This window comes from Neophocaena asiaeorientalis, unplaced genomic scaffold (genome assembly GCF_003031525.2).
Source record: "Neophocaena asiaeorientalis asiaeorientalis breed wild unplaced genomic scaffold, Neophocaena_asiaeorientalis_V1.1 scaffold427, whole genome shotgun sequence".
Classification (NCBI taxonomy): domain Eukaryota; kingdom Metazoa; phylum Chordata; class Mammalia; order Artiodactyla; family Phocoenidae; genus Neophocaena; species Neophocaena asiaeorientalis.
This window is the reverse complement of record NW_020172280.1, coordinates 1,891,200-1,905,046: the sequence shown is the minus strand read 5'-3', so window position 1 is coordinate 1,905,046 and position 13,847 is coordinate 1,891,200. Positions and strand designations below refer to the sequence as shown.

General features: G+C 39.2%; 1 protein-coding gene across 1 annotated transcript in view; it reads right to left on the bottom strand.

Moving 5' to 3' along the window:
* Positions 1 to 13,847, bottom strand: part of PHACTR1 (phosphatase and actin regulator 1) — a 195,351-nt gene that overhangs the window by 76,978 nt on the left and 104,526 nt on the right. Inside the window, exon 3 of the mRNA XM_024763691.1 lies at positions 1,011 to 1,178. Within this exon, the coding sequence (XP_024619459.1) occupies positions 1,011 to 1,178 (168 nt within the window). The remainder of the gene's footprint in view (positions 1 to 1,010; positions 1,179 to 13,847) is intronic.

Genomic DNA, 13,847 nt, shown 5'->3' with positions numbered 1-13,847 from the left:
CAACTCAGATGCATCTCTCTCCCCCCCGCCCACCCCCGTCACTGCTACAGGAAGAAAGCCTCCCCGGCCCTCTTCCCTCTTCCCACTCTGGGTAGCAGCGTTTCCGGCAGTCAAAGCCCTGTACACAATCCTCAGGAGAACCGGGTCCTCCCCTGTCTCAGGGGACACTGTTATCATCAGTGCTGGACACATCGATGGAGCAGCGACTCGCTGGGTCCCAAAGTGAAGCATGGCGCTGACTCTGAAACGCCATCCTGCTCGCCTCCCACCTGAGTTCCGTGACGCAGACTTTGCACACGGTGTGGGGGAGGCCGGGGCCTCCTCCCCAGACTCCAGATATTCCCAGAGGCCCCATCCCCCAGGCTTGTCTCCTGACAGCAAGGACCTCTCCTTACTGGCTGTCGGGAGGGTACCGTCTTCTGGCTAATGAGGACCACTCTGCAAACCTTGTGAGGGAGTGAGGATCGGCCACTCAGAGAGCTTTGGACCAAAGAGGGAGTGACAGACAGCATCAAAATGATCTGTCAGCAGGATACCGGTAAATTGTAGACGATTAACACATTAATTGATTTTATATAGTAAATTGGCACAATTTACTAAATCGATATAACTATTAACTGGTATATTGGGATTAGGATTCAAAGGAATACCAGGGCCTTGTGACCAGGTGGACTTAGACAGGTACCCTACAGAAGCACAGGACTCTCTAGCTTTACCTTAACAGAAATGAGGGTTAGAAAACAGACATTTTAAATCATCAGTATTACAAAACAAGACATCTTCTTTAAAGAGATTAAGATTATAAAAGTGTTTTTAAAGACTGTAGAAAAATAAATGGACACATCCTCCATATTTTTACACTCAGCACGTACTAACTGGTCACTTTCATCCCCATTTCCAGGAGGTACTTATGTTCAGGGTGGTTCAAAATAGAAGCCAAAGTCCAGCCAGGCTGAAGCCCCCTAACACCGCATGCTGGGGACCAGTTCCATGTCTACCAGGGGCATTACCTGTCCCATCCATGATGTCGGAAGGTTGGAGCACCTCGTATGAGCAGGGATCCCTGGGCATCGGGACTGGCTCCATCTCGGACAGGGCGGGCAGAGATAGCTGGCTGGAGCTCAGGGACTGCCCGTTTTCCAGGGAGTCATCTTCATTCGATATGGAGAGCTCCCCGTCTGTCAGAGCGAGGAGATCACAGAGTTAGACCACGCCTGCCTTCCAGGCAAGGGTGACACTTACAGCCTGCTACATGAGTCTAGATGCTTTTGAACAATCTGTATCAAGGCCAGTATGGAAAGTCTACACTTGTTCTTTTGCTTTTAAGGCATCTAACCACCAGGGCGACAACTTCCAGTGATCTTCAGCAATATGCCTGTTTTCTCTCCATTCTTCTAATTATCGACAGATGAATGGATAAAGAAGATATGGTACATATATACAATGCAATATTACTCAGGCATAAAAAAGAATGAAATAATGCCATTTGCAGCAACATGGATGGACCTAGAGATGATCATACTAAGTGAAGTAAGCCAGAGAGAGAAAGACAAATACCATATGATATCATTTATATGTGAAATCTAAAATATAACACACAAAACAGAAATGGACTCACAGACATAGAGAACAGACTTGTGGTTGCCAAGGTGGGGTGGTGAGGGGGGATGGAGTGGGAGTTTGGGATTAGCAGGTGCAAACTATTGTGTATAGAATGGATATCAACAAGGTCCTACTGTATAGCACAGGGAGCTACATTCAATATCCTGTGATAAATCATAATGGAAAAGAATATGATACTGCTTATATGTGAAATCTAAAAAAAAAGATATGAATGAACTTATTTACAGAGACTCACAGACACAGAACATAAACTTATGGTTACCAAAGGGGAAAGGGGGTGGGGAGGGATAAATTAGGATTTACATATACACACTACCATATATAAGGTAGATAGACAACAAGGACCTACTGTACAGCACAGGAAACTAGTCTCAATATTTTGTAATAACCTATAAGGGAAAAGAATCTGAAAAAGAATATATGTGTGCGTGTATATATGTGTACATACATATATAAAACGTGTGTACACATATATATGTGTACACACATATGTAAGAATATGTGTGTGTGGGTATATATACACACACACACACAAACACACATATATATGTATAATTGAATCACCGTGCTGTACACACCTGAAACTAACATGATATCGTAAATCAACTCTACTCCAATTTTTAAAAATTTGTAAAAATCATTATCTACTATATTTTCTATGTATTTTTTAAATGGAAATGAAAATAAATTTTTCTTCATAATTTTTTGAAAACTTGGAAAACCTGAGCAGGACTCAGAGATTGGAAGACCAGGTCAGGAATTCCTACTTCAAAGAGCGAAGGGCCTCAAGCACTCAACAAGCACCAGGACACGCGACACCAAGGCCCTAGGAAAAACTCACCCTGTCTTCTCTTTATCTCCGCGCACATCCAATTTCTCTAAATGTTTAGGAGGGCTCTAAGCTCCAGCTGAAGGGCTGCAGCAGCTCAAAGACTCTGGGAGGTGCCAGGATTCTCCCAGTGCCCACCAGTGATCCTGCCGGGCGGGGTGCAGACTTTGACCTTGCTCAAAGCTCAGCAAGACGAGGGGCAGCTAGTTAACACCATGGTGGAGGATCAAAGGCTCCCGCACAATGGCTGTTTGTCAAATCAAAATTCCCCCAGTGTGATTTCATCCTAGCCCAGGGGAGTCCTAGATAACTAGACATTAAAGTCAAATTAATTTTTAAAGAGGACTGAAAGCCATTCCAGTCAGATGAATAAATATCCAGACGAAAGACTCTAAGTTATGTTTCGGTAGAAACACAGAAGCCAGCAAAGCAATTACCTGCCTTAAAATGGGAAGATGGATAATTTACTTGTAGAAATAAAACAGTAAAATGACTCCAAGGTTAATCTTGGATAAATAATCCTTTCCTTTCGCTATGTTCCTCCCAAGGCTTTAATTTTATACACAGTGATAATATGGCCACAAAAGATTCCTCTGCCCACCCCCTTTGCCCCCAATTAGAATTGGCCTGATGAAATGTATGTTCAACAGAGCAATTTACAAAACAACAGGCTTTAGACAGCATATGGTTCAAGGACATATGATATTTGATCTGAATTTTTTATAAACATAGAAAAAATATATATATAATAGACACCAAAAAATCATCTGAAGCAGACAATATAAAGCACTGATTCTTGAAGATTGTGGGTGTTTTCCCCTTCTTTTCACTTGGCCTTTTTATGTGTCTCAAATGGTAATAGCAGTCACGATAATTGTCATCAACAGTATGACTACTTCTTAATAAGAGAAGAGCAGTGCAGACTCTCAGGCCAGTGCTATGGAAAGTACACAGCTGAACTGAGCGTACGCAGGATGGGAAGGGCTGTGGGTGTGAGCATTAGTGCATCAGCATCCCATAATGGATGGTCCCTGGTCCTCTTAACATGCTTTGGTTTAGCTTGTTCAAACTAACACCGTGGGAAGTAGCTCTACTTCAAATTCCCAGTTGGTGGAATAATGATGTAGCTGCCGTTAGGTTTAATACATCTCTGGGAAACCACCTTGATTTTTGATGTTCCAAGTGTAGTAACAGTCTTGGATAAGACAACCAGAGGAGGAAGGGGTTTCAGGGCTGTTGCCATGTTCTGCTTCTTTGGGGCAAAGATGTGATGGAATGATTGCTATACATTTTAACTGTTAAAAGTACCATAGATGCAATATTAGGGAAAAAAAGATACAACAGAAGTTGCATTACGTTAGATTCTATGAACCTCTGTTTCATCAAGGCAGTTAGCTTAGTGCTAGAAGTTTTGGTGGTAACATAGAAGCAATATTACTCGCTCCTCTTGGGACTGATTAACTCTTAAAAAATTTAGCTCCCTATGGATTAAAAGTGCCTTTACTAAATCACAAAGGCTCAAACCACTTCAGAGAGGAAACAATCTTGCTAATTCCACTGTCATAATTTCTAACTACACATTTGCATTAAAAACATGAAAACAGGAGAAAAAAAGAAGAAATAAGACACTGATCATATCTCTACCCTAACAGAAAATTTGTTTTTCAATATTTTCCATAGTTGTAACAAGTTTTATTTTGTTTTGTTTTTTAAAACTTTTATAAGCATTATAATTTGTATAGTTATCATTTAATAAATTATACTGAATGAATATACATGTTTATTTAGTTATCTCTCTGTGGTTGGTCACAAAGGGATTTCCAGTGTTTTATACTATTATGAAAACAGAAATCTCTGCTGACTACCTTCCTGTATAAAATCTTTTCTGCAATTAGAATTCTCCCCCTTTAGGAGAGATTCCAGTAAATGAAATTTATGTGTATTACTATTTTAATGTCTAGTGACACATACATAGATCTTGTGAAATTGTTTTTCTACAGGGTTTGTCGATTTACACAGCAGCAATATACAGACCACACAAATTTCTTAGCTTTTGGTCATCTCCTCAACATTTACATTGATAACCATGTTTTACCTATTGACCTACCTACTTACATAAATATATGTACATACATATCTAGCAGAAATGAATTAAAACCATGCAATAGGTACCAATTTATTAGTAATATCATTTATGACTAACTAAGATGGGAAGTGACAAAACTGAAATCTGAACTGGATTCATATAACACGGAGGTAAAATGATGCTGCTGTGAAGTAACTGTTATTTTAAAATTCTCATGACGTTTTCAAATGTCCACAAAAGTAGAAGCATTAATGTAATGGACTCCTTATACTCATCACCAAGCTAAGGAATTAGCTGGGAATTCCTAATGCTTGGTAATTCCAAGTTTGATTAATCTGAAGACTATTTATTTAATTGACATATAGTTGATTGACAATGCTGTGTTAATTTCTACTGTACAGCAAAGTGATTCACTTTTACATATATATACACATCCTTTTACATACTCTTCTCCATTATGGTTTATCACAGGATACTGAATACAGCTCCCTGTGCTACACAGTAGGACCTTGTTGTTTACCCATTCGTTTGCATCTCTAAGACTGTTTAGGCTCTCCATGTCCTTTTACTATTGCCAGCTCTGTTTACCAGCATCATGAGAAAAACTGTGTTTTCCCCCCAGGAAGAATTTAACCCTCCCGAATAAAATGAGTCTTACGGACTATTTGTACTTTCATCTATCTAGAGCATCACCATCTCTTGCTGTGATGAACGAGAAAGAGCTCACTGAGTATTGGAAATTATTTTGATGTTTTACATGGTCTTCTAAAATTATCTGGAATAATGGTTTTCAAAATGGTGCAATTACCTCCAAGCATAAAACGTTTCCTGCTAGAATGAATTAAGTGTGAATAGGAGGAAGGGAGAAGGCAGGAGACTAGATGGGTTAAGGCAATGGTTCTCAAACTTTAGTGGGCATCACAATTTCCGGGACGGCAGTAAACACAGATTACTGGGCCTCATCCCCAGAGTTTCCGACCCAGTAGGTTTGGGGATGGGACTGAGAGTGTGCATGTCTAATAACTTCTTGGGTGATGCCAAAGCTGCTTTTGCTGCTCAGGGTTCCACACTCAGAGAACCACTGGACTGGAGGTAAGGATCGGACAGGCAGGAGAACCTGAAATAGCAACAGTGCCTTTTCACGATGAGGTTTAGGGCAGGGAATGTTGTTCACATGGCTAACATGGAACAAAGATGGTTGGTTTAAATCTCAAAGAGAAAGCAGGAGGTTGTACTGTCTAACCATGGATTATGAACTTGTCACAAAGGACAATGGGACTGGAGAGAGCAATAGGGTGGAGAAGAAAAGTAAAATGTAAGGCAGATGCAGACATGTCTAAAAAGGTAAAATCAGGTCACAGAATTGGTAGAGAAAGGAATGCAGAAGTGAGTGTGGGGCAATGTCATGACTTAAATGATGAGCGGTAGAAGGCAATGGATTAAGACAGAGAACTGGCCACGGCCATTGTCTTCTCTTTCTTGTGGGGCACAAGAAATGAAGACTCTGGTACAATCAGGCTAACACCAAACCAAGAAGAGTGAAGGGAAAGGTGAGAGTGAATGAATTCATTCAACTGACAAACACCTGTTGAGATCTGATCATTAACAACAGGGATCACATACCAGGAACCGCCAACCATCAGAAATAGATTTGCTATTAGCTCCTTAGGATATACATGGAGAAACTACTGCCAGGTCTGCTGGCTCCAAACCCTGGAGCTGAACCATACCCTGCCCTGCCTCTCCTCCCACAAGCCAGGCATTGTGCTAAATGCTAAGGAGAAAACAGACATGCCTTGGGGAAAGAGTGGGCCAAGACATGATGCAGAAAGGCAGACAGGGAGGAATTTGTGCAAGTTAGCTGGTGTGAGAGTTGAGAAAAAGAAGCAAGAGTGAGAAGTTAAGCCCTGAGAAACGGATGAAGAAAAATAAGAGGTGAAGGAAGGTGGAAGATGTGTGTGCTCCGAATAGATGGAGATCACGTAGAGGATCTTGTCTTGCATAAAGTTCTCTTAATGTTCTAAAAATACAGTCTATATAAAAGTTGTGTTCCAGAGGATTGGCTCAAAAGATATATTTCAAAATACTGTTTTTGCTCTAATTCAGTTTATTGAGGAATTACATCCACCTATCACTGGATGTCTCCTTTGTGACTATATTCCAAAAAAGTTTTGTTTTGTTATTGTTATTGTTTTGCTTTAGGAATACTCTCGGTTTTAGGGCGACTGACATCAACTACTGATCAATTAAATTTCTCAAAGCTTAAGGTTAACAAGTTGTTTTTTTTTTTTAATAAGTAGATGAATGTTGCCAGGGGGAATGCGCAACAGGAATTCTTTCCGGTTCTCCTGGATACCTCCATGATAACAGTTTCTACTCTGCAAAAATTGCATGAAAGTTAGACATTTTGTTCTGAGAGAGCTCAGGGACCATGGCCCTTTGAAGCTTAAGACAAAAGAGTCTCAATTTGAATTCTGAAAACCAAAAATACTTTAATATAAACTTAAGCCTGTAATAGGGAAGAACAAATCTGACTCCATATTGGATCTGTTTCTTTTAACCTTTGTATTCCATTGCTTTTGCTACAAGTTAAGACTGTCACCTAGCACCTGAAATATACAAGAGAGCCCATTCTCAAGACTCTGATCTTTAAAGGTGTAACATTCTTCCAATCATAAAGAGTTAAAAAGTTTCAGAACAGAGAACAACATTTGTCTTGGAGGTTTACAGGAACATTGTAATAGGATGTGGACCTATGTGGACAGTTGCAAGAATAAAGGATTCTGGCACCAAGGAGTTTGCACCAACCAACTACACACCCTCCCCCCTTTGAGTAGGAAAGAAGCCTGAATTCCAACTTGGGGAAGATGTTCTTTGGGACACGAGTCCACCATCTTCTCCGTCTGCTGGCTTCCTAAATAAAGTTGCTATTACTTGCCCTAACAACTTGTCTCTCAATTTATTGGCCTGTTGTACAGCGAGCGGTACAAGCTTGGACTCAGTAATAAGCTCACCGCCAAATTTGATTTTCTAGGATATACACTATGGTTTATATAAAATCCTACGCTTAGAAGTGTATTTCTAGTTGGATAAGAATTGCTTACTTGATAAACAATAGTTGAATATGAGTATAAAGAATTGCTTTACAGCTGTGTATTGAACAATTATTGCAATAAATTTCACACAGATCAAAAAACTAAAACTTTAAAACTAGGATAGCAGACAGCAGAGAGCAGGAGCAAGAAGAACTACAATCCTGCAGCCTGTGGAACAAAAACCACATTCACAGAGAGACAAGATGAAAAGGCAGAGGGCTATGTACCAGATGAAGGAACAAGATAAAACACCAGAAAAACAACTAAATGGAGTGGAGATAGGCAACCTTTCAGAAAAAGAATTCAGAATAATGATAGTGAAGATGATCCAGGACCTCGGAAAAAGAATGGAGGCAAAGATCGAGAAGATGCAAGAAATGTTTAACAAAGACCGAGAAGAATTAAAGAACAAACAAACAGAGATGAACAATACAATAAATGAAATGAAAAATACACTAGAAGGAATCAATAACAGATTAACTGAGGTAGAAGAACGGATAAGTGACTTGGAAAACAGAATGGTGGAATTCACTGCTGCGGAACAGAATGAAGAAAAAAGAATGAAAAGAAATGAAGACAGCCCAAGAGACCTCTAGGACAACATTAAACGCAACAACATTCGCATTATAGGGGTCCCAGAAGGAGAAGAGAGAGAGAAAGGGCCAGAAAAAATATTTTAAGAGATTATAGTAGAAAACATCCCGAACATGGGAAAGGAAATAGCCACCCAAGTTGAGGAAGGGCAGAGAGTCGCATACTGGATAAACCCAAGGAGAAACACACCGAGACACATAGTAATCAAATTGGCAAAAATTAAAGTCAAAGAGAAATTATTGAAAGCAGCAAGGGATAAATGAAAAATAACACACAAGGGAACTCTCATAAGGTTAACAGCTGCTTTCTCAGCAGAAACTCTACAAGCCAGAAGGGAGTGGCATGATATACTTAAAGTGATGAAAGGGAAGAACCTACAACCAAGATTACTCTACCCAGCAAGAATCTCATTCAGATTCGAAGGAGAAATCAAAAGCTTTACAGACAACCAAAAGCTAAGAGAATTCAGCATCACCAAACCAGCTCTACAACAAATGCTAAAGGAAGTTCTCTAAGTGGGAAACACAAGAGAAGAAAAGGATTTACAAATACAAACCCAAAACAATTAACAAAATGGTAATAGGAACATACATATCGATAATTACCTTAAATGTGAATGGATTAAATGCTCCAACCAAAAGACAAAGGCTTACTGAATGGATATAAAAACAAGACCCATATATATGCTGTCTACAAGAGACCCACTTCAGACCTAGGGACACATACAGACTGAAAGTGAGGGGATGGAAAAAGATATTCCATGCAAATGGAAATCAAAAGAAAGCTGGAGTAGCTATAATCATATCAGATAAAATAGACTTTAAAGTAAGAATGTTACAAGAGACAAGGAAGGACAGTACATAATGATCAAGGGATCAATCCAAGAAGAATATATAACAATTATAAATATATATTCACCCAACATAGGAGCACCTCAATACATAAGGCAAATGCTAACAGCTCTAAAAGAGGAAATCGACAGTAACACAATAATAGTAGTGGACTTTTAACACCTCATTTACACCAATGGACAGGTCATCCAAAATGAAAATAAACAAGGAAACAGAAACTTTAAATGACACAATAGACCAGAGAGATTTAATTGATATTTATAGGACATTCCATCCAAAAACAGCAGATTACACTTTCTTCTCAAGTGTGCACGGAATATTCTCCAGGATAGATCATATCTGGGGTCACAAATCAAGCCTCAGTAAATTAAAATAGCTGAAATCATATCAAGCACCTTTTATGACCACAACGCTATGAGTAGAAATGAATTACAGGGAAAAAAATGTAAAAAGCACAAACACATGGAGGCTAAACAATATGTTACGAAATAACCAAGAGATCACTGAAGAAATCAAAGAGGAAATCAAAAAATACCTAGAGACAAATGACAATGAAAACACGACAATCCAAAACCTATGGGATGCAGCAAAAGCAGCTCTAAGAGGGAAGTTTATAGCTATACAAGCCTACTTCAAGAAATAAGAAAAATCTCAAGTAAACAATCTAAACTTATGCCTAAAGGAACTAGAGAAAGAAGAACAAACAAAACACAAAGTTAGCAGAAGGAAAGAAATCATAAAGATCAGAGCAGAAATAAATGAAAAAGAAAACAACAGCAAAGATCAATAAAACTAAAAGCTGGTTCTATGAGAAGATAAACAAAATTGATAAACCATTAGCCAGACTCATCAAGAAAAAGAGGGAGAGGACTCAAATCAATAAAATTAGAAATGAAAGAGGAGAAGTTACAACAGACACCACAGAAATACACAGCATCCTAAGAGACTACTACAAGTAACTCTATGCCAATAAAATGGACAACCTGGAAGAAATGGACAAATTCTTAGAAAGGTATAAGCTTCCAAGACTAAACCAGGAAGAAACAGAAAATATGAAAAGACCAATCACAAGTAATGAAATTGAAACTGTGATTAAAAATCTTCCAACAAAGAAAAGTCCAGGACCAGATGGCTTCACTAGTGAATTCTATCAAACATTTAGACAAGAGCTAACACCCATCCTTCTCAAACTCTTCCAAAAATTGCAGAGGAAGGAACACTCCCAAACTCATTCTATGAGGCCATCATCACCCTGACATCAAAACCAGACAATGATACTACAAAAAAAAAAAAAATTACAGACCAATATCGCTGATGAATATAGATGCAAAAATCCTCAACAAAATACTAGCAAACAGAATCCAACAACACATTAAAAGGATTATACACCATAATCAAGTGGGATTTATCCCAGGGATGCAAGGATTCTTCAATATACGCAAATCAATTAATGTGATACACCATATTAACAAAATGAAGAAGGAAAACCATATGATCATCTCACTAGATGCAGAAAAAGCTTTTGACAAAATTAAACACCCATTTATGATAAAAACTCTCCAGAAAGTGGGCATAGAGGGAACCTACCTCAACATAATAAAGGCCATATACGACAAACCCACAGCCAACATCATTGTCAATGGTGAAAAACCGAAAGCACTTCCTCTAAGATCAAGAACAAGACAAGGATGTCCACTCTCGCCACTACTATTCAACATAGTTTTGGAAGTCCTAGCCACGGCAATCAAAGAAGAAAAAGAAATAAAAGGAATACAAATTGGAAAAGAAGAAGTAAAACTGTCACTCTTTGCGGATGACATGATACTATACATAGAGAATCCTAAAATTGCACCAGAAAACTACTAGAGTTAATCAATGAATTTGGTAAAGTTGCAGGATACAAAATGAATGCACAGAAACCTCTTGCATTCCTATACACTAATGATGAAAAATCTGAAAGAGAAATTATGGAAACACTTCCATTTCCCATTGCAACAGTAAGAATAAAATACCTAGGAATAAACCTACCTAGGGAAACAAAAGACCTGTATGCAGAAAACTATACGACACTGATGAAAGAAATTAAAGATGATACAAACAGATGGAGAGATATACCATGTTCTTGGATTGCAAGAATCAATATTGTGAAAGTGACTATGCTACCCAAAGCAATCTACAGATACAATGCAATCCCTATCAAATTACCAATGGCATTTTTTATGGAAATAGAACAAATCATCTTAAAATTTGTATGGAGGGCTTCCCTAGTGGCGCAGTGGTTGAGAGTCTGCCTGCCAATGCAGGGGACATGGGTTCGTGCCCCAGTCCGGGAAGATCCCACATGCCGCGGAGCGGCTGGGCCTGTGAGCCATGGCCGCTGAGCCTGCACATCCGGAGCCTGTGCTCTGCGACGCGAGAGGCCGCAACAGTGAGAGGCCTGATGATTAATAAGAACCTGCAGTATAAAAAAACAAACAAAAAACTAGGATAAATTGTTTAAATAAATACATGTATATACACACACACGCATATATACTCACATACATATTTATTGATTTAGGTTGCATAAGAAGGAAGCCAGATGGATAGTTTAACTTACTCATAAACTTTTACATTTTTAATTTACGAAATAAAATGCTGTACACCCAATATAAGAAAAAGAAAGGCAGCATAATGGGGAAATATGAACTAAACATAGCTAATAAAATAATGGCTATTCCCAGTATGCAGAGTATTTGTACAAATAAATAAAAATAAAACTCAAGTCCCCGGGGCCACTTGTGAAATGCACAGCCTGGCTAGCAATGAAAGAAATGCGAGTGAAATGACCCTGTGGGTGATGCTGAAGCCTACAAATGTGCTTGAAACAATGTCAAGTACAAAAGCAGGAAGGGAGAACAAAATGGACATGTTGATTACAATGCCCTCAAGATGAAATATGCATGCGTGCTGGCAGAGTTCTGAAGTGATTTTGGCTTTGATATGAATAGAGCTTAATGATCATTAACTTTTTTTTTTCCCTGTGGAGATGCTTACGTATCTAAAAAAATAAAACAAAAAATGGCATGCTACCTTGTTAAGTTAAATGAAGACATAATAGTTTTGTTGGAGGAGAAAGCCTTCCTCACTCCTCTGGTTTCTTGAGGAGGTATTTTCCCTGAGCCCGGCTTCCTACCCCTTCTCCACAGTTACTCATTGCTAGGATGCAACTTCTGCATGAAAGACTGTTAGCGAACTTGCAGTAGAGGAGAAAAATGAAATGAAATCATGGTTACATTGGTGCTTCCACTATAAAGAAAAATGATTATGTAAGTGAAGCACCATGTGAGAATTTTAGACTGAAAACATTGGGAAGTGTTCACTATGCTGCATCTCTGTTGTTAACGCAATTGTGTAGAATTCACACATGCAGGCCTGTGAAAATTCAAACACGTTTTACTTGACTGGCGATCACCAATGGCTATAATTACAGCAAAATCAAAAAGTGAAGCTACCTATGTTAAAGCAAACCATCATCTTGTGAGGACATGGAACAAGAGTCCTAATGCAAGTGCTTGCTAATTGTTTTTTTCCCTTTGAGACAAGAGCTGCTGTCGTAGCTTCCCAGACATACTCTTTTTTTTTTTTTTTTTTTTGGGTTTTGGGGGTTTTTTTTTTGCGGTATGCGGGCTTCTCACTGCTGTGGCCTCTCCCGTTGTGGAGCACAGGCACCGGACGCGCAGGCTCAGCGGCCATGGCTCACAGGCCTAGCCGCTCCGCGGCATGTGGGATCTTCCCGGACTGGGGCACGAACCCGTGTCCCTTGCACCGGCAGGTGGACTCTCAACCACTGCACCACCAGGGAAGCCCCCAGACATGCTCTTTGACCAAAAAGGGCATCTCCACTGAGTGGCCGGAGGGTTACCCCACAGAGCCGAAGGTGTTTTCCCAAGAAGTGTCACTCTGATGGTGGTGAGCTATAAAGCAAAGACTTCATTCAATGTCTTTTTTTTTTTTCTTTTTTTTGACACTGATATACTTTTTCCATTACAGTACAAAAAAATTCCCCCATTAAGGGAGCACAGCCATTGTTTTGTAACCCACAGAGGTGTCATTTTTGCAACAATATACAGAGTTTTGAAAAGCTTCTGTTAATCCCAATGACCTTTTAAATCACTGCAATCAAAGCCACTAGCTGCTCTCATTGTCAGTGAAATGACGTGCGCGGAGCAACAGTTAGCTAAGAAATAATTTATCTAAGGATTTCATTGAAAGATTAAAAGCTTTGAACCTAAGAAGTTGGAAATGGCTCCCTGGCCGTTGGAAGTATTTTCTTCAGTTTGCCTGAGTTCAGGGAGGTGATGTCATTAAACTAAATGGTGCTACAGATATCACTGTGTAGAATTTTAAACATACATCGAAAGCCATACATTTCTAGTAACACTGCATATTTACTACTTAATATATTTGAATCTTGAGCATTTAAAAAGACAAACTGAGAGTCTTATTTGCAAAAACAAAAACTACAGTGTGTGTCTCTCTGTCTGTGTCTCTTCTGGTGCATTTTCTTTCTGCATGAGGAAAAGTCATTATAAGTGTGTGTCTGTGTGTCGAAAAGTATCTCTGTGCCACCTAGGATTTAGGGCAGACACTGCAGGATTCTGTAGGATCGCTGAACCTGTATTTCCAGAATCCGTAAGTCATCTTCCAGTTTATCTTTCATGTCTGTTTGTAGCCAGAAGTCTCTGGATTATTCTGACCAGTTTACACGGAAGAACAATTTTGCAAGA